Genomic DNA, 20,869 nt, shown 5'->3' with positions numbered 1-20,869 from the left:
CTGTAGTATGATCATATTGGTGCTACAGACAGACTATACTGTAGTATGATCATATAGGTGCTACAGACAGACTATACTGTAGTATGATCATATTGGTGCTACAGACAGACTATACTGTAGTATGATCATATTGGTGCTACAGACAGACTATACTGTAGTATGATCATATTGGTGCTACAGACAGACTATACTGTAGTATGATCATATTGGTGCTACAGACAGACTATACTGTAGTATGATCATATTGGTGCTACAGACAGACTATACTGTAGTATGATCATATTGGTGCTACAGACAGACTATACTGTAGTATGATCATATTGGTGCTACAGACAGACTATACTGTAGTATGATCATATAGGTGCTACAGACAGACTATACTGTAGTATGATCATATAGGTGCTACAGACAGACTATACTATAGTATGATCACATAGGTGCTACAGAGGTAGAGAGACTGAGGACTGGTTTCCCAGACACACATTAAACCTGGTCTCGTCTGGGAACAAAGTCATATTTCAACAGAGTCTCATTTACATTGTTCTTTAGTTTTTATGTAATGAACACTCGTATTCAGAGTGATTCACAGTCAGTGTATTGATCTATAGGTACATATCAGTCAGTGTATTGATCTAGAGGTACATATCAGTCAGTCAGTGTATTGATCTATAGGTACATATCAGTCAGTGTATTGATCTATAGGTACATATCAGTCAGTCAGTGTATTGATCTATAGGTACATAACATATCAGTCAGTGTATTGATCTGTAGGTACATAACATATCAGTCGAGATAGCAAAAGCTCAGGTTGCCCAGCCCGGGGGTGATACAATCTTCGGCAAAATCATTCGCAAGGAGATTCCTGCAAAAATATTATTTGAAGTTGAACCTACATAGACTGTTACTGTCAGGGTTAATGTAACAGAGACTGTTACTGTCAGGGTTAATGTAACAGAGACTGTTACTGTCAGGGTTAATGTAACAGAGACTGTTACTGTCAGGGTTAATGTAACAGAGACTGTTACTGTCAGGGTTAATGTAACAGAGACTGTTACTGTCAGGGTTAATGTAACAGAGACTGTTACTGTCAGGGTTAATGTAACAGAGACTGTTACTGTCAGGGTTAATGTAACAGAGACTGTTACTGTCAGGGTTAATGAGCTCCAGACTGTTACTGTCAGGGTTAATGTAACAGAGACTGTTACTGTCAGGGTTAATGTAACAGAGACTGTTACTGTCAGGGTTAATGTAACAGAGACTGTTACTGTCAGGGTTAATGTAACAGAGACTGTTACTGTCAGGGTTAATGTAACAGAGACTGTTACTGTCAGGGTTAATGTAACAGAGACTGTTACTGTCAGGGTTAATGTAACAGAGACTGTTACTGTCAGGGTTAATGTTACAGAGACTGTTACTGTCAGGGTTAATGTAACAGAGACTGTTACTGTCAGGGTTAATGTAACAGAGACTGTTACTGTCAGGGTTAATGTTACAGAGACTGTTACTGTCAGGGTTAATGTAACAGAGACTGTTACTGTCAGGGTTAATGAGCTCCAGACTGTTACTGTCAGGGTTAATGTAACAGAGACTGTTACTGTCAGGGTTAATGTAACAGAGACTGTTACTGTCAGGGTTAATGTAACAGAGACTGTTACTGTCAGGGTTAATGAGCTCCAGACTGTTACTGTCAGGGTTAATGTAACAGAGACTGTTACTGTCAGAGTTAATGTAACAGAGACTGTTACTGTCAGGGTTAATGTAACAGAGACTGTTACTGTCAGGGTTAATGTAACAGAGACTGTTACTGTCAGGGTTAATGAGCTCCAGACTGTTACTGTCAGGGTTAATGTAACAGAGACTGTTACTGTCAGGGTTAATGTAACAGAGACTGTTACTGTCAAGGTTAATGCGCTCCAGACTGTTACTGTCAGGGTTAATGTAACAGAGACTGTTACTGTCAAGGTTAATGCGCTCCAGACTGTTACTGTCAGGGTTAATGAGCTCCAGACTGTTACTGTCAGGGTTAATGAGCTCCAGACTGTTACTGTCAGGGTTAATGAGCTCCAGACTGTTACTGTCAGAGTTAATGTAACAGAGACTGTTACTGTCAGGGTTAATGTAACAGAGACTGTTACTGTCAGGGTTAATGTAACAGAGACTGTTACTGTCAGGGTTAATGTAACAGAGACTGTTACTGTCAGGGTTAATGTAACAGAGACTGTTACTGTCAGGGTTAATGTAACAGAGACTGTTACTGTCAGGGTTAATGTAACAGAGACTGTTACTGTCAGAGTTAATGTAACAGAGACTGTTACTGTCAGAGTTAATGTAACAGAGACTGTTACTGTCAAGGTTAATGAGCTCCAGACTGTTACTGTCAGGGTTAATGAGCTCCAGACTGTTACTGTCAGGGTTAATGAGCTCCAGACTGTTACTGTCAGAGTTAATGTAACAGAGACTGTTACTGTCAGGGTTAATGTAACAGAGACTGTTACTGTCAGGGTTAATGTAACAGAGACTGTTACTGTCAGGGTTAATGAGCTCCAGACTGTTACTGTCAGGGTTAATGTAACAGAGACTGTTACTGTCAGGGTTAATGAGCTCCAGACTGTTACTGTCAGGGTTAATGTAACAGAGACTGTTACTGTCAGGGTTAATGTAACAGAGACTGTTACTGTCAGGGTTAATGTAACAGAGACTGTTACTGTCAGGGTTAATGTAACAGAGACTGTTACTGTCAGGGTTAATGTAACAGAGACTGTTACTGTCAGGGTTAATGTAACAGAGACTGTTACTGTCAGGGTTAATGTAACAGAGACTGTTACTGTCAGGGTTAATGTAACAGAGACTGTTACTGTCAGGGTTAATGTAACAGAGACTGTTACTGTCAGGGTTAATGTAACAGAGACTGTTACTGTCAGGGTTAATGTAACAGAGACTGTTACTGTCAGGGTTAATGTAACAGAGACTGTTACTGTCAGGGTTAATGTAACAGAGACTGTTACTGTCAGGGTTAATGTAACAGAGACTGTTACTGTCAGGGTTAATGTAACAGAGACTGTTACTGTCAGGGTTAATGTTACAGAGACTGTTACTGTCAGGGTTAATGTAACAGAGACTGTTACTGTCAGGGTTAATGTAACAGAGACTGTTACTGTCAGGGTTAATGTAACAGAGACTGTTACTGTCAGGGTTAATGTAACAGAGACTGTTACTGTCAGGGTTAATGTAACAGAGACTGTTACTGTCAGGGTTAATGTAACAGAGACTGTTACTGTCAGGGTTAATGTAACAGAGACTGTTACTGTCAGGGTTAATGTAACAGAGACTGTTACTGTCAGGGTTAATGTTACAGAGACTGTTACTGTCAGGGTTAATGTAACAGAGACTGTTACTGTCAGGGTTAATGTAACAGAGACTGTTACTGTCAGGGTTAATGTAACAGAGACTGTTACTGTCAGGGTTAATGTTACAGAGACTGTTACTGTCAGGGTTAATGTAACAGAGACTGTTACTGTCAGGGTTAATGTAACAGAGACTGTTACTGTCAGGGTTAATGTAACAGAGACTGTTACTGTCAGGGTTAATGTAACAGAGACTGTTACTGTCAGGGTTAATGTAACAGAGACTGTTACTGTCAGGGTTAATGTAACAGAGACTGTTACTGTCAGGGTTAATGAGCTCCAGACTGTTACTGTCAGGGTTAATGCAACAGAGACTGTTACTGTCAGGGTTAATGTAACAGAGACTGTTACTGTCAAGGTTAATGAGCTCCAGACTGTTACTGTCAGGGTTAATGAGCTCCAGACTGTTACTGTCAGAGTTAATGTAACAGAGACTGTTACTGTCAGGGTTAATGTAACAGAGACTGTTACTGTCAGGGTTAATGTAACAGAGACTGTTACTGTCAGGGTTAATGTAACAGAGACTGTTACTGTCAGGGTTAATGTAACAGAGACTGTTACTGTCAGAGTTAATGTAACAGAGACTGTTACTGTCAGGGTTAATGTAACAGAGACTGTTACTGGCAGGGTTAATGTAACAGAGACTGTTACTGGCAGGGTTAATGTAACAGAGACTGTTACTGTCAGGGTTAATGTAACAGAGACTGTTACTGTCAGGGTTAATGTAACAGAGACTGTTACTGTCAGAGTTAATGTAACAGAGACTGTTACTGTCAGGGTTAATGTAACAGAGACTGTTACTGTCAAGGTTAATGAGCTCCAGACTGTTACTGTCAGGGTTAATGTAACAGAGACTGTTACTGTCAGGGTTAATGTAACAGAGACTGTTACTGTCAGGGTTAATGTAACAGAGACTGTTACTGTCAGGGTTAATGTAACAGAGACTGTTACTGTCAGGGTTAATGTAACAGAGACTGTTACTGTCAAGGTTAATGAGCTCCAGACTGTTACTGTCAGGGTTAATGAGCTCCAGACTGTTACTGTCAGGGTTAATGTAACAGAGACTGTTACTGTCAGGGTTAATGTAACAGAGACTGCTACTGTCAGGGTTAATGTAACAGAGACTGTTACTGTCAGGGTTAATGTAACAGAGACTGTTACTGTCAGGGTTAATGTAACAGAGACTGTTACTGTCAGGGTTAATGTAACAGAGACTGTTACTGTCAGGGTTAATGTAACAGAGACTGTTACTGTCAGGGTTAATGAGCTCCAGACTGTTACTGTCAAGGTTAATGAGCTCCAGACTGTTACTGTCAAGGTTAATGAGCTCCAGACTGTTACTGTCAAGGTTAATGAGCTCCAGACTGTTACTGTCAGGGTTAATGAGCTCCAGACTGTTACTGTCAGGGTTAATGAGCTCCAGACTGTTACTGTCAGGGTTAATGAGCTCCAGACTGTTACTGTCAGGGTTAATGAGCTCCAGACTGTTACTGTCAGGGTTAATGAGCTCCAGACTGTTACTGGCTGTCAACTACAGCTGCTGCGGTCATCATCTCTGATCTCAACCTTCACCACAACACAACACTGTCATCCTCCCTCATCCTGTCTGTGTGTGTGTGAGATATTCATGTGACAGTACATGGCTAACCAGTACTTTGTAAAAAAAAACACATTGGTTTTCCTACTCCAAGATCTCTTTAAATATGCTGATTTCTTAGTAGAATTTATAGGTGGAAGGTCATTTATTTATGAATTATGTTCAGGCATACTGTTGGGCAACATGTATTTATTTATGAATTATGTTCAGGCACACTGTTGGGCAACATTAATTTATTTATGAATTATGTTCAGGCACACTTTTGGGCAACACTAATTTAACAAAGGAAACGGACAAACCTGAGCTAGAAAACCTTTACAAAAGGAAAACTTTTAACATCTATAGACGGAGAACGGAAATAGTTGTTATCGACTTGTATTGTTTTATTTTATTGTGAACTGAAATAAGAATTAAAAAACAAAAAAACAAACTTGTCAGGGATAATGTCACGGCCCCTCCTCTGTAGTGCAGGGGCGGTTCCTCCTGCAGGCGGAGGGTCGTTAGTGATTGGAGCCACCTGGGCTTCAGGGTATTTATACTGCTTCACTAATCACTCTTGTCTCTCTCTCTCTCTGCTCCTCCAGGAATGATCCCGTTTTGTTTGTTATTTTGTAGTTTTACATAGTTTTCACAAAAAAAAAACAACAACAGTTAAACAAGAGTTCCCCCAAAACCACAGGTCCTGGGGTCAGACAGGACCTCAGTTCCCCCAAAACCACAGGTCATGGGGTCAGACAGGACCTCAGTTCCCCCAAAACCACAGGTCATGGGGTCAGACAGGACCTCGAACAGTTCAAGTCAGACACAGTGATGTAGTCGAGTCATTAACCCGCCAGTCTCAAGTCCCTGGTGATGAGTCCAAGTCTGCAGTCGCCACTGGCCCCGAGACCTGATCCCAGAGCAGTAGTTAGAGGCTTCAGTATCCACCCAGCACCACCCCAACCTAGCCCCCCCCAAAAGGTTCAGAGGTCAAAACACCACGCAGCTGTTGATATCAAACATCCGCGGACGCGTCCGTTTCCTGGCCTGGTTCACCGCTGTCCTCACCGCACACTCGAACACTTGCTGCACGCCGCGGTTGCTTAGCGACGAGCACTCCAGGTATCCCTTGGCCCGTATGTCCTGAGCGAGGCGTTTGCCCTCGGCGGCGGAGGAGCAGGAGGCGCTGTGAGGCCCGGAGTCACGCTGGTCCGTCTGGGTGGCCACCACCAGCACCGGGACACGGGGAAGGTTGTCACGCACCTACAATGACATTAAAATGTTTTTAAAATACCATTTTGTTATAGTCAAATAGTTTTAAACATGTGTTTTGATACGGGATATATGAAGCCAGAGTTGGGCTCAATTCCATTTCAACTCAGGAAGTGAACTAAAATCCTAATTCCAATTCCTTCTCACTGCTTCTCAATGAGAGAGAGAGAGAGAGAGAGAGAGAGACAGAGAGAGAGAGAGAGAGAGAGAGAGAGAGACAGAGAGAGACAGAGACAGAGAGAGAGAGAGAGAGAGAGAGAGAGAGAGAGAGAGATACAGAGAGAGAGAGTGACAGAGAGAGAGACAGAGAGAGAGACAGAGAGAGAGACAGAGAGAGAGAGAAAATAAAAAAATGGAAACAGATCTTTAGTTTACCGAAGCATCCAACTACTGATCTCGTGTCTACTTCCTGAATTGACTCAAATGATTATTTCAGACGTGTCTGTAAGAATAGAAAAAGGTTGTTTGGTTTAGCGGTCTGAGCTGCTGCCTCTGGAGAGCTTGTCCTACGTAGCGTCAGGTTGGAATCCGTCCCACCGCTCACTCTCTCTCCGACCTTTCACCTCTCTCTATCCAATAAAAACACACACACAGAACACTTCCAGAAGGATCTACTCAGAGAGTAGGAAAAGGTCGTCCCGTACCTCTACCAGCCACTTGTGCTTGACGCTGGCGAGGGAGGCGGCGTTGGCCACGGAGTAGCAGATCAGGACCACATCCGCCTGCTGATAGGACATCGGACGGATCTGTCTGAACGTGTCATTTCCTGCCGTGTCCCACAAACCCAGGTTGATCTGGAGAGTAAAACAAATATGTTATAAATGTGACTTTAAAAAAAAAAAACGTTTTAATTATTCAATTTTTTTTTTTGTTGTTCTGTCTTCTTCGAAATCATATTTGTAATGTTTTAAAATGTTTTATTCTTTGTGACGTTGAGATTTTTTAAAATAAAGCTCTTTAAATAAAGCATTAAAAATACAAAACAAAGACACCAACAGGGATAAACAGCCTCATTACCATCAGAGGGGGTTAAAGGTCGTGAAGGATGTGTCAGGGGGGGTCATTTCCTGATCAGGTGACCCTCCGACCTCTCCAGTGTGTTGTGATGTTGACACTACCATGTTAATGTATGGTGAGACTTCAATGATGTAATATGTAAATTCCAGTCTGAAGCAAGTAGCCTAGCAACAGGGTAGCCTAGCGACAGGGTAGCCGAGTGGTTAGATCGCTGGGCCAGTAACCCATTATGTTGCTGTATCGAAACCCCGAGCTGACAAGGTAAAAAAAATTGTCATTCTGCCCCCTGAACAAGGCAGTTAACCCTACTGTTCCTAGACCAGTTAACCCTACTGTTCCTAGACCAGTTAACCCTACTGTTCCTAGACCAGTTAACCCTACTGTTCCTAGACCAGTTAACCCTACTGTTCCTAGACCAGTTAACCCTACTGTTCCTAGACCAGTTAACCCTACTGTTCCTAGACCAGTTAACCCTACTGTTCCTAGACCAGTTAACCCTACTGTTCCTAGACCAGTTAACCCTACTGTTCCTAGACCAGTTAACCCACTGTTCCTAGACCAGTTAACCCACTGTTCCTCGGTAGGCCGACATTGTAAATAAGAATTTGTTCTTAAATGACTTGCCTAGTTAAATAAAAAGGTTAATATATATATATATTTTTAAGAACCAATTCCTAAATAATAATAAAATTATTATTTACAATAAATACAAATGATATATATATAAAACTAAAAATGAATACCAAAAAATCCTCTGAATTCCTTTCCCTCAGCCATGAGGTCGATTTGTCCCCGTCTCTATCGAGTCCCATGTGTTGTATTTTAAAAACCATAAAACTCTGGAAACCAAGACTCATATGTAGAAAATAGATCATCAACGTGCCTACTAAATAAGATCTAGAAACCGCTAACAACCAACACGTCAGACAATCACCATGTTGCTTGGCGCTGAACTGGGGATTGTCTGGCAGATCGTTCGCTAACGCTCATAAGGACCAGTCTAAATGAAGAAACAGGCCGGATCTGGTCCGCGGGCCGCCAGTTGAACAGCCCTGATGTAAAGGGTATTATTGTAGTAGTTAAATGAGTTGTAGGGTATTATTGTAGTAGGTAAATGATTTGTAGTGTATTATTGTAGTAGTTAAATGATTTGTAGTGTATTATTGTAGTAGTTAAATGAGTTGTAGTGTATTATTGTAGTAGTTAAATGAGTTGTAGTGTATTATTGTAGTAGGTAAATGATTTGTAGTGTATTATTGTAGTAGTTAAATGAGTTGTAGTGTATTATTGTAGTAGTTAAATGAGGTAAAGGGTATTATTGTAGTAGTTAAATGAGGTAAAGGGTATTATTGTAGTAGTTAAATGAGTTGTAGTGTATTATTGTAGTAGTTAAATGATTTGTAGTGTATTATTGTAGTAGTTAAATGAGTTGTAGTGTATTATTGTAGTAGGTAAAGGGTATTATTGTAGTAGGTAAAGGGTATTATTGTAGTAGGTTAATGAGTTGTAGTGTATTATTGTAGTAGTTAAATGAGTTGTAGTGTATTATTGTAGTAGTTAAATGAGTTGTAGTGTATTATTGTAGTAGTTAAATGATTTGTAGTGTATTATTGTAGTAGGTAAAGGGTATTATTGTAGTAGGTAAAGGGTATTATTGTAGTAGGTAAAGGGTATTATTGTAGTAGGTAAAGGGTATTATTGTAGTAGGTAAAGGGTATTATTGTAGTAGGTAAAGGGTATTATTGTAGTAGGTAAAGGGTATTATTGTAGTAGGTAATGAGGTAAAGGGTATTATTGTAGTAGGTAAAGGGTGTTATTGTAGTAGGTAAAGGGTATTATTGTAGTAGGTAAAGGGTATTATTGTAGTAGGTAAAGGGTATTATTGTAGTAGGTAAAGGGTATTATTGTAGTAGGTAAAGGGTATTATTGTAGTAGCTAAAGGGTATTATTGTAGTAGGTAAAGGGTATTATTGTAGTAGGTAAAGGGTATTATTGTAGTAGGTAACGGGTATTATTGTAGTAGGTAAAGGGTATTATTGTAGTAGGTAAAGGGTATTATTGTAGTAGGTAAAGGGTATTATTGTAGTAGGTAAAGGGTATTATTGTAGTAGGTAAAGGGTATTATTGTAGTAGGTAAAGGGTATTATTGTAGTAGGTAAAGGGTATTATTGTAGTAGGTAAAGGGTATTATTGTAGTAGTTAAATGAGTTGTAGGGTATTATTGTAGTAGGTAAATGATTTGTAGTGTATTATTGTAGTAGTTAAATGATTTGTAGTGTATTATTGTAGTAGTTAAATGAGTTGTAGTGTATTATTGTAGTAGTTAAATGAGTTGTAGTGTATTATTGTAGTAGGTAAATGATTTGTAGTGTATTATTGTAGTAGTTAAATGAGTTGTAGTGTATTATTGTAGTAGTTAAATGAGGTAAAGGGTATTATTGTAGTAGTTAAATGAGGTAAAGGGTATTATTGTAGTAGTTAAATGAGTTGTAGTGTATTATTGTAGTAGTTAAATGATTTGTAGTGTATTATTGTAGTAGTTAAATGAGTTGTAGTGTATTATTGTAGTAGGTAAAGGGTATTATTGTAGTAGGTAAAGGGTATTATTGTAGTAGGTTAATGAGTTGTAGTGTATTATTGTAGTAGTTAAATGAGTTGTAGTGTATTATTGTAGTAGTTAAATGAGTTGTAGTGTATTATTGTAGTAGTTAAATGATTTGTAGTGTATTATTGTAGTAGGTAAAGGGTATTATTGTAGTAGGTAAAGGGTATTATTGTAGTAGGTAAAGGGTATTATTGTAGTAGGTAAAGGGTATTATTGTAGTAGGTAAAGGGTATTATTGTAGTAGGTAAAGGGTATTATTGTAGTAGGTAAAGGGTATTATTGTAGTAGGTAATGAGGTAAAGGGTATTATTGTAGTAGGTAAAGGGTGTTATTGTAGTAGGTAAAGGGTATTATTGTAGTAGGTAAAGGGTATTATTGTAGTAGGTAAAGGGTATTATTGTAGTAGGTAAAGGGTATTATTGTAGTAGGTAAAGGGTATTATTGTAGTAGCTAAAGGGTATTATTGTAGTAGGTAAAGGGTATTATTGTAGTAGGTAAAGGGTATTATTGTAGTAGGTAACGGGTATTATTGTAGTAGGTAAAGGGTATTATTGTAGTAGGTAAAGGGTATTATTGTAGTAGGTAAAGGGTATTATTGTAGTAGGTAAAGGGTATTATTGTAGTAGGTAAAGGGTATTATTGTAGTAGGTAAAGGGTATTATTGTAGTAGGTAAAGGGTATTATTGTAGTAGGTAAAGGGTATTATTGTAGAAGGTAAAGGGTATTATTGTAGTAGGTAATGATGTAAAGGGTATTATTGTAGTAGGTAAAGGGTATTATTGTAGTAGGTAAAGGGTATTATTGTAGTAGGTAAAGGGTAGTATTGTAGTAGGTAAAGGGTATTATTGTAGTAGGTAAAGGGTATTATTGTAGTAGGTAAAGGGTATTATTGTAGTAGGTAAAGGGTATTATTGTAGTAGGTAAAGGGTATTATTGTAGTAGGTAAAGGGTATTATTGTAGTAGGTAAAGGGTATTATTGTAGTAGGTAAAGGATATTATTGTAGTAGGTAAAGGGTATTATTGTAGTAGGTAAAGGGTATTATTGTAGTAGGTAAAGGGTATTATTGTAGTAGGTAAAGGGTATTATTGTAGTAGGTAAAGGGTATTATTGTAGTAGGTAAAGGGTATTATTGTAGTAGGTAAAGGGTATTATTGTAGTAGGTAAAGGGTATTATTGTAGTAGATAAAGGGTATTATTGTAGTAGGTAAAGGGTATTATTGTAGTAGGTAAAGGGTTTTATTGTAGTAGGTAAAGGGTATTATTGTAGTAGGTAAAGGGTATTATTGTAGTAGGTAAAGGGTATTATTGTAGTAGGTAAAGGGTATTATTGTAGTAGGTAAAGGGTATTATTGTAGTAGTTAAAGGGTATTATTGTAGTAGGTAAAGGGTATTATTGTAGTAGGTAAAGGGTATTATTGTAGTAGGTAAAGGGTTTTATTGTAGTAGGTAAAGGGTATTATTGTAGTAGGTAAAGGGTATTATTGTAGTAGTTAAAGGGTTTTATTGTAGTAGGTAAAGGGTATTATTGTAGTAGGTAAAGGGTATTATTGTAGTAGGTAAAGGGTATTATTGTAGTAGGTAAAGGGTATTATTGTAGTAGTTAATGATGTAAAGGGTATTATTGTAGTAGGTAAAGGGTATTATTGTAGTAGGTAAAGGGTATTATTGTAGTAGGTAAAGGGTATTATTGTAGTAGGTAAAGGGTATTATTGTAGTAGGTAAAGGGTATTATTGTAGTAGGTAAAGGGTATTATTGTAGTAGGTAAAGGGTATTATTGTAGTAGGTAAAGGGTATTATTGTAGTAGGTAAAGGGTATTATTGTAGTAGTTAAAGGGTATTATTGTAGTAGGTAAAGGGTATTATTGTAGTAGGTAAAGGGTATTATTGTAGTAGGTAAAGGGTATTATTGTAGTAGGTAAAGGGTATTATTGTAGTAGGTAAAGGGTATTATTGTAGTAGGTAAAGGGTATTATTGTAGTAGGTAAAGGGTATTATTGTAGTAGGTAAAGGGTTTTATTGTAGTAGGTAAAGGGTATTATTGTAGTAGGTAAAGGGTATTATTGTAGTAGTTAAAGGGTATTATTGTAGTAGGTAACGGGTATTATTGTAGTAGGTAAATGGTATTATTGTAGTAGGTAAAGGGTATTATTGTAGTAGGTAAAGGGTATTATTGTAGTAGTTAAAGGGTATTATTGTAGTAGTTAAAGGGTATTATTGTAGTAGGTAAAGGGTATTATTGTAGTAGGTAAAGGGTATTATTGTAGTAGGTAAAGGGTATTATTGTAGTAGGTAAAGGGTATTATTGTAGTAGGTAAAGGGTATTATTGTAGTAGGTAATGATGTAAAGGGTATTATTGTAGTAGGTAAAGGGTATTATTGTAGTAGGTAAAGGGTATTATTGTAGTAGGTAAATGGTATTATTGTAGTAGGTAACGGGTATTATTGTAGTAGGTAACGGGTATTATTGTAGTAGGTAAAGGTATTATTGTAGTAGGTAAAGGGTATTATTGTAGTAGGTAAAGGGTATTATTGTAGTAGGTAAAGGGTATTATTGTAGTAGGTAATGGGTATTATTGTAGTAGTTAAAGGGTATTATTGTAGTAGGTAAAGGGTATTATTGTAGTAGGTAAAGGGTATTATTGTAGTAGGTAAAGGGTATTATTGTAGTAGGTAAAGGGTATTATTGTAGTAGGTAAAGGGTATTATTGTAGTAGGTAAAGGGTATTATTGTAGTAGGTAAAGGGTATTATTGTAGTAGGTAAAGGGTATTATTGTAGTAGGTAAAGGGTATTATTGTAGTAGGTAAAGGGTATTATTGTAGTAGGTAAAGGGTATTATTGTAGTAGGTAAAGGGTATTATTGTGGTAGGTAAAGGGTATTATTGTAGTAGGTAAAGGGTATTATTGTAGTAGGTAAAGGGTATTATTGTAGTAGGTAAAGGGTATTATTGTAGTAGGTAATGGGTATTATTGTAGTAGGTAATGATGTAAAGGGTATTATTGTAGTAGGTAAAGGGTATTATTGTAGTAGGTAAAGGGTATTATTGTAGTAGGTAAAGGGTATTATTGTAGTAGGTAAAGGGTATTATTGTAGTAGGTAAAGGGTATTATTGTAGTAGGTAATGAGGTAAAGGGTATTATTGTAGTAGGTAAAGGGTATTATTGTAGTAGGTAATGGGTATTATTGTAGTAGGTAAAGGGTATTATTGTAGTAGGTAAAGGGTATTATTGTAGTAGGTAAAGGGTATTATTGTAGTAGGTAAAGGGTATTATTGTAGTAGGTAAAGGGTATTATTGTAGTAGGTAAAGGGTATTATTGTAGTAGGTAAAGGGTATTATTGTAGTAGTTAAAGGGTATTATTGTAGTAGGTAAAGGGTATTATTGTAGTAGGTAAAGGGTATTATTGTAGTAGGTAATGATGTAAAGGGTATTATTGTAGTAGGTAAAGGGTATTATTGTAGTAGGTAAAGGGTTTTATTGTAGTAGGTAAAGGGTATTATTGTAGTAGGTAATGATGTAAAGGGTATTATTGTAGTAGTTAAAGGGTATTATTGTAGTAGTTAAAGGGTATTATTGTAGTAGGTAAAGGGTATTATTGTAGTAGGTAATGATGTAAAGGGTATTATTGTAGTAGGTAAAGGGTATTATTGTAGTAGGTAAAGGGTTTTATTGTAGTAGGTAAAGGGTATTATTGTAGTAGGTAATGATGTAAAGGGTATTATTGTAGTAGGTAATGATGTAAAGGGTATTATTGTAGTAGTTAAAGGGTATTATTGTAGTAGTTAAAGGGTATTATTGTAGTAGATAAAGGGTTTTATTGTAGTAGGTAAAGGGTATTATTGTAGTAGGTAATGATGTAAAGGGTATTATTGTAGTAGGTAAAGGGTATTATTGTAGTAGGTAAAGGGTATTATTGTAGTAGGTAAAGGGTATTATTGTAGTAGGTAATGTTTTATTCCTACCGGGGCCCCGTCCATGAAGACCTCCACTCCAGTGTTCTCGTACACAGTTGGTTTGTAGCACTCAGGGAAGGTCTCTGAGGTGAAGCGAACCAGGAGGGCCGTCTTCCCGACAGCACTGTCCCCCACCAGCACACACTTCACCTGGGTCTCCGCGCTCATGGCTGCTCCGCTCGGAACCCTGGGGGTTGTAGTCCTTTAGGGAGACGTTGAGTTGTAGTCCTGAAGCGGAGGAGGGTTGAGATCAGGGGGTTGTGACGTCCATAGTGATGGTGGTCACCTTCTCTGTGATACTCTGTGGGGGTTGTAGTTCTTTAGGGAGATGTTGTAGTCCTGAAGTAGAGGAGGGTTAGGATCAGCGGGTTGTGGTCACCTACTCTGTGATACTCTCTGTGGGGGTTGTAGTTCTTTAGGGAGACGTTGTAGTCCTGAAGTAGAGGAGGGTTAGGATCAGCGGGTTGTGGTCACCTACTCTGTGATACTCTCTGTGGGGGTTGTAGTTCCTTAGGGAGACGTTGTAGTCCTGAAGTAGAGGAGGGTTAGGATCAGCGGGTTGTGGTCACCTACTCTGTGATACTCTCTGTGGGGGTTGTAGTTCTTTAGGGAGACGTTGTAGTCCTGAAGTAGAGGAGGGTTGAGATCAGGGGGTTGTGGTCACCTGGTGTGTAGAGTCATGATGCTAACTGCATGTGTCTCTCTCTCTCACCACAGAGTTTACTGGCTCTACTGCTCCAGTAGAGAAGCTGAAGGGCTCTGACTGTCTTCATATGGTTTTCACTCTGTCTCTCTCTCTACACACTCTCTCTCTACACACACACACCTCTCTCTACACACACACCTCTCACTCTCTCTCTACACACACTCTCTCTACACACACACACCTCTCACTCTCTCTACACACACTCTCTCTCTCTCTACACACACACACCTCTCACTCTACACACACACCTCTCACTCTACACACACACACACACACACTCTCTCTACACACACACACCTCTCACTCTACACACACACACACACACACACACTCTCTCTACACACACACACCTCTCTACACACACACACACTCTCTCTCTCTCTCTCTACACACACACACCTCTCACTCTACACACACACTCCTCTCACTCTACACACACACTCTCTCTCTCTCTCTCTCTCTACACACACACTCTCTCTCTCTGTCTCTACACACACACTCTCTCTCTCTACACACACACACTCTCTACACACACACCTCTCTCTCTCTACACACACACACACACACACTCTCTCTACACACACACACCTCTCACTCTACACACACACACCTCTCACTCTACACACACACACACACACACACTCTCTCTACACACACACACCTCTCACTCTCTCTACACACACACACACTCTCTCTCTCTCTACACACACACTCTCCCTCTCTCTACACACACTCTCTCTATACACACACTCTCTCTACACACACACTCTCTCTCTAACTCTCTCTCTCTCTCGCGCTACACACACACACACTCTCTCTCTCTCTACACACACACACTCTCTCACTCTACACACACACACTCTCTCTCTCTCTACACACACACACTCTCTCTCTACACACACACACTCTCTCTCTACACACATACCCAAACTCTCTCTCTCTCTACACACACACTCTCTCTCTACACACATACACACACTCTCTCTCTCTCTACACACACACACTCTCTCTCTACACACATACACTCTCTCTCTACACACATACACACTCTCTCTCTCTCTCCAACTCTCTCTCTCTGTCTAAACACAGCCCCCCCCATCTATCTCAGTTCCTCTTCACTTACCTCTCTGTGTTCTCCACGGAGTTGACACCAGGCTCCGCCTCCTGCGATCAATCGAGGTCACCTGACGTCACAGGTGATTATTCCATCCAATCAAGGCCCGGCATACGGTAGAGAGCTGTGAGAACATTATCTGATGAGGACACCGTTGACTCCGTGAGAGGGGGGGGGGGGGTTGCTCTAATAAAGTAGAGCTACTAATTGTGCAGGTATTCGTTCCAGCCCAGCACTAAAACACATCAGATTCAGCTTTTTTTTTATTAGGCTGCACATATGTAATACACTGTGACGAGCTGCTGATGTAAAAGAAGGGCTATTTAAAATAAAATAAGTGATTGATTGACATTTAAATTTACAGAGAAAAGCTGCCCGAAATCTGAGCATGTACCTTCTCCTCTCCGTAGTGACCCAGTCATGTATGAGGGAGGGAGGACAGAGCAGACCCATAGATTTGGTTATTAACTCCTACAGTGATAACGCCAGAGAAGAGGGAGGGAGGACAGAGCCGACCCATAGATGTGGTTATTAACTCCTACAGTGATAACGCCAGAGAAGAGGGAGGGAGGACAGAGCCGACCCATAGATGTGGTTATTAACTCCTACAGTGATAACGCCAGAGAAGAGGGAGGGAGGACAGAGCCGACCCATAGATGTGGTTATTAACTCCTACAGTGATAACGCCAGAGAAGAGGGAGGGAGGACAGAGCCGACCCATAGATTTGGTTATTAACTCCTACAGTGATAACGCCAGAGAAGAAGGAGGGAGGACAGAGCCGACCCATAGATTTGGTTATTAACTCCTACAGTGATAACGCCAGAGAAGAGGGAGGGAGGACAGAGCCGACCCATAGATGTGGTTATTAACTCCTACAGTGATAACGCCAGAGAAGAGGGAGGGAGGACAGAGCCGACCCATAGATGTGGTTATTAACTCCTACAGTGATAACGCCAGAGAAGAGGGAGGGAGGACAGAGCCGACCCATAGATTTGGTTATTAACTCCTACAGTGATAACGCCAGAGAAGAGGGAGGGAGGACAGAGCCGACCCATAGATGTGGTTATAAACTCCTACAGTGATAACGCCAGAGAAGAGGGAGGGAGGACAGCACCGACCCATAGATTTGGTTATTAACTCCTACAGTGATAACGCCAGAGAAGAGGGAGGGAGGACAGCGCCGACCCATAGATTTGGTTATTAACTCCTACAGTGATAACGCCAGAGAAGAGGGAGGGAGGACAGAGCCGACCCATAGATTTGGTTATTAACTACACTCCTACAGTGATAACGCCAGACAAGAGGGAGGGAGGACAGAGCCGACCCATAGATGTGGTTATTAACTCCTACAGTGATAACGCCAGAGAAGAGGGAGGGAGGACAGAGCCGACCCATAGATTTGGTTATTAACTACACTCCTACAGTGATAACGCCAGAGAAGAGGGAGGGAGGACAGAGCCGACCCATAGATGTGGTTATTAACTCCTACAGTGATAACGCAAGAGAAGAGGGAGGGAGGACAGCACCGACCCATAGATTTGGTTATTAACTCCTACAGTGATAACGCCAGAGAAGAGGGAGGGAGGACAGCACCGACCCATAGATTTGGTTATTAACTCCTACAGTGATAACGCCAGAGAAGAGGGAGGGAGGACAGCACCAACCCATAGATTTGGTTATTAACTCCTACAGTGATAACGCCAGAGAAGAGGGAGGGAGGACAGCACCGACCCATAGATTTGGTTATTAACTCCTACAGTGATAACGCCAGAGAAGAGGGAGGGAGGACAGCACCGACCCATAGATTTGGTTATTAACTCCTACAGTGATAACGCCAGAGAAGAGGGAGGGAGGACAGATTAATTTATTCATACTATTTAATCTTTCCACATGTGCCTGCTCGTCAGGACACGGTCGTTCAGAGGAGCTACAGTAGCGAAACATCACATCGAACACAATCACTTCGTTTTACCTGTCTTTATTGACAGTTCTGTGTATATATCCATTTTTTTTTTTTAAATGATTCATGATTTCGACTGGCTGTGAAACGCTGCCCGCCCGTCTCATCCCGACTCGTTCATTACTATGCGACAGCTGGAGGGGGAATTTGAATATTGAAACAATGTTGCAAATGTCGGAGAGACAGACGGCAACGGTTTATACAAATCACCGCTGTTGAAAACTAAACGTTACTCTAAAAGAAATGTCATATAATGTCTAGATGCTTTTTATAAATTGCCTGGCTGGGCTGATGAGACAGTGGATTGCGCAGTCAGATGGAACGGAGTAAATAGGCATTTTGACTTCTTAGATTTAGCTGGTGGTACTTTGTGGAATAGACAACGGCTGGAATGCGGGTTTAACTAATCAGCATCTAGGATTAGACCCACCCGTTGTATAATGACTAACTAGACTACTAACTAGACTACTGACTACGAACTAGACTAGACTACTGACTACTAACTAGACTACTGACTACAAACTAGACTACTGACTACTAACTAGACTAGACTACTGACTAGATTATTGACTAGACTATTGACTATTAACTAGACTACTGACTAGATCATTGACTAGCCTATTGACTACTAACTAGACTACTGACTAGATTGACTACTAACTAGACTACTGACTAGATTACTGACTACTAACTAGACTACTAACTAGATCATTGACTAGACTACTGACTACTAGCCAGACTACTGACTACTAACTAGACCTACTGACTACTAACTAGACCTACTGACTAACTAGACTACTGACTGACTAGACTCCTAACTAGGCTACTGACTCCTAACTACTCTCCCTACACAGCAATGGCAGTCCCCCAGGAGCCAAATGCAGACCACAACAGACTGAAGGTGTGTTTTGTCTTGAACCCAACTGATCCTCTATTAGGGCGTGTAAAGGATATACCGGTATTGTTACTGACATCGAGAAATGCCCTTGTTTTGTTTAAAAGATGGACACCATTCACCATGACTTTATAGAAACACTAGATTAGAGAGTTAAGTGTTATTCAAACATCATCTACCCCCAGGAAGAGTTTAAAAGCTCTGTTCCTTCATCATCTACCCCCAGGAAGAATTGAAAAGCTCTGTTTCTTCACCATCTACCCCCAGGAAGAGTTGAACAGCTCTGTTCCTTCATCATCTACCCAGAGGAAGAGTTGAACAGCTCCGTTCCTTCACCATCTACCCCCAGGAAGAGTTGAACAGCTCCGTTCCTTCACCATCTACCCCCAGGAAGAGTTGAAAAGCTCTGTTTCTTCACCATCTACCCCCAGGAAGAGTTGAAAAGCTCTGTTCCTTCACCATCTACCCCCAGGAAGAGTTGAAAAGCTCTGTTTCTTCACCATCTACCCCCAGGAAGAGTTGAAAAGCTCCGTTCCTTCATCATCTACCCCCAGGAAGAGTTGAAAAGCTCTGTTCCTTCATCATCTACCCCCAGGAAGAGTTGAAAAGCTCAGTTTCTTCACCATCTACCCCCAGGAAGAGTTGAAAAGCTCTGTTCCTTCACCATCTACCCCCAGGAAGAGTTGAAAAGCTCTGTTCCTTCACCATCTACCCCCATGAAGAGTTGAAAAGCTCCGTTCCTTCATCATCTACCCCCATGAAGAATTGAAAAGCTCCGTTCCTTCATCATCTACCCCCAGGAAGAATTGAAAAGCTCCGTTCCTTCATCATCTACCCCCAGGAAGAGTTGAAAAGCTCCGTTCTTTACCCTGCCATGATAACTGACATTTTGTTTTCATCTACTTTACCCCCCACAGTCACGACGGTCTAGAAGCATAGTGCAGAGAGGCCCACTAAACTCAATTTTAGCCATTCAAATAGAGCCTATTTATGTGAAACCAAATGTAAGGGATTAATGTGTGTCGTTTATCATTTTATTGAGATACAAATAGTTAAAATTGGATAATAACATTTTTTTTGTGTGTAGGACTATTGGTTTAAACAATGAATATGAAACGCCAAATGATTCTGTGACTCTCCAATACATTAATAATGTATTTAGTAGGCTCATATTAAATGAGGTATTCTGGCTGGATTAAAACAAAAAGACATGAAAACAAAACAAAACAACTTTTGTTACTTGTCGTAGACAGAAGAATAGAACAAAAAGATAGCTCACCGTGTTGTCAGACGTCGACACCGCAGCCTGTCTTCATGATGGCAACGGGCGGATGTCGCGCTTCAGCTCAAAGCATTTTTTTGGGGGGGGGGGGACTCGGAGACGGTTTGGTGCCTCGGTAGAAAAGTAACTTTTTTTTTTTTACGGTATATACATTAGGCTACTTTTATAAATACTGCTTAAAGCGAAAGTAAATAGCCTATTATTATTCTATATGCACAGAACTACTTATACACGTTTATATGCGTCACTTACACAGCTTACTACTTACTATCTGTACAAAAAACGGAGAGGGAAATGAGATGCGCTGTCTGTCTCTCTCTCTCATCTCACTAACAGCATCCGTTTGTTGAGCGTGGAGGAGGAGGTGTGTTGATACCGTTTCGTTTCTGTTCTTAGTATTTCAGCGTCTCTATAACTCACGAAGCAGCTGTTGTTTTTGATCGCTTAGATAGACAACTTTACGCAGTAGCTGTGAGTTAACGTGTTTATATATAAAACGTGGCGTGTGGCCTCATAACGACAGACTTTACGCAGTAGCTTGGGGTTAATGTGTTTACATCTAAAACGTGGCGTGTGGCCTCATAACGACAGACTTTACGCAGTAGCTTGGGGTTAATGCGTTTATATATAAAACGTGGCGTGTGGCCTCATAACGACAGACTTTACGCAGTAGCTGTGAGTTAACGTGTTTATATATAAAACGTGGCGTGTGGCCTCATAACGACAGACTTTACGCAGTAGCTGTGAGTTAACGTGTTTATATATAAAACGTGGCGTGTGGCCTCATAACGACAGACTTTACGCAGTAGCTTGGGGTTAATGTGTTTACATCTAAAACGTGGCGTGTGGCCTCATAACGACAGACTTTACGCAGTAGCTTGGGGTTAATGCGTTTATATATAAAACGTGGCGTGTGGCCTCATAACGACAGACTTTACGCAGTAGCTTGGGGTTAATGCGTTTATATATAAAACGTGGCGTGTGGCCTCATAACGACAGACTTTACGCAGTAGCTTGGAGTTAATGTGTTTACATCTGAAACGTGGCGTGTGGCCTCATAACGACAGACTTTACGCAGTAG

General features: G+C 40.3%; 1 protein-coding gene across 6 annotated transcripts; it reads right to left on the bottom strand.

The window, feature by feature from the left end:
• Positions 1-5,138: 5,138 nt before the first annotated feature.
• LOC110515053 (rho-related GTP-binding protein RhoH-like) lies at positions 5,139-20,398 on the bottom strand. 6 transcript variants are annotated; one of them, XR_005034286.1, is made up of 6 exons: positions 19,786-20,396; positions 15,660-15,774; positions 13,840-14,359; positions 6,897-7,046; positions 5,785-6,243; positions 5,139-5,742 (listed from the first exon to the last, which is right to left on the bottom strand). XR_005034286.1 is itself a non-coding variant. In XM_036934270.1 (5 exons), exons 3-5 carry the CDS (start codon positions 13,996-13,998, stop codon positions 5,971-5,973), a joined length of 582 nt encoding a protein of 193 aa, XP_036790165.1. In that variant the 5' UTR covers positions 13,999-14,058; positions 15,660-15,774; positions 19,786-20,398; the 3' UTR covers positions 5,139-5,970. The 6 variants fall into 6 exon arrangements, 4 of the variants coding, with proteins under 4 accessions (XP_036790165.1, XP_036790163.1, XP_036790162.1 ...); XR_005034285.1 differs by having other exon boundaries at positions 5,139-5,700; XM_036934270.1 differs by having other exon boundaries at positions 5,139-6,243; positions 13,840-14,058; positions 19,786-20,398.
• Positions 20,399-20,869: the final 471 nt, after the last annotated feature.

The sequence above is a fragment of the Oncorhynchus mykiss genome, chromosome 10 (genome assembly GCF_013265735.2).
Source record: "Oncorhynchus mykiss isolate Arlee chromosome 10, USDA_OmykA_1.1, whole genome shotgun sequence".
NCBI lineage: Eukaryota > Metazoa > Chordata > Actinopteri > Salmoniformes > Salmonidae > Oncorhynchus > Oncorhynchus mykiss.
Note: the sequence above shows the minus strand (reverse complement) of the source record. Positions and strands in the feature narration are given on the sequence as shown.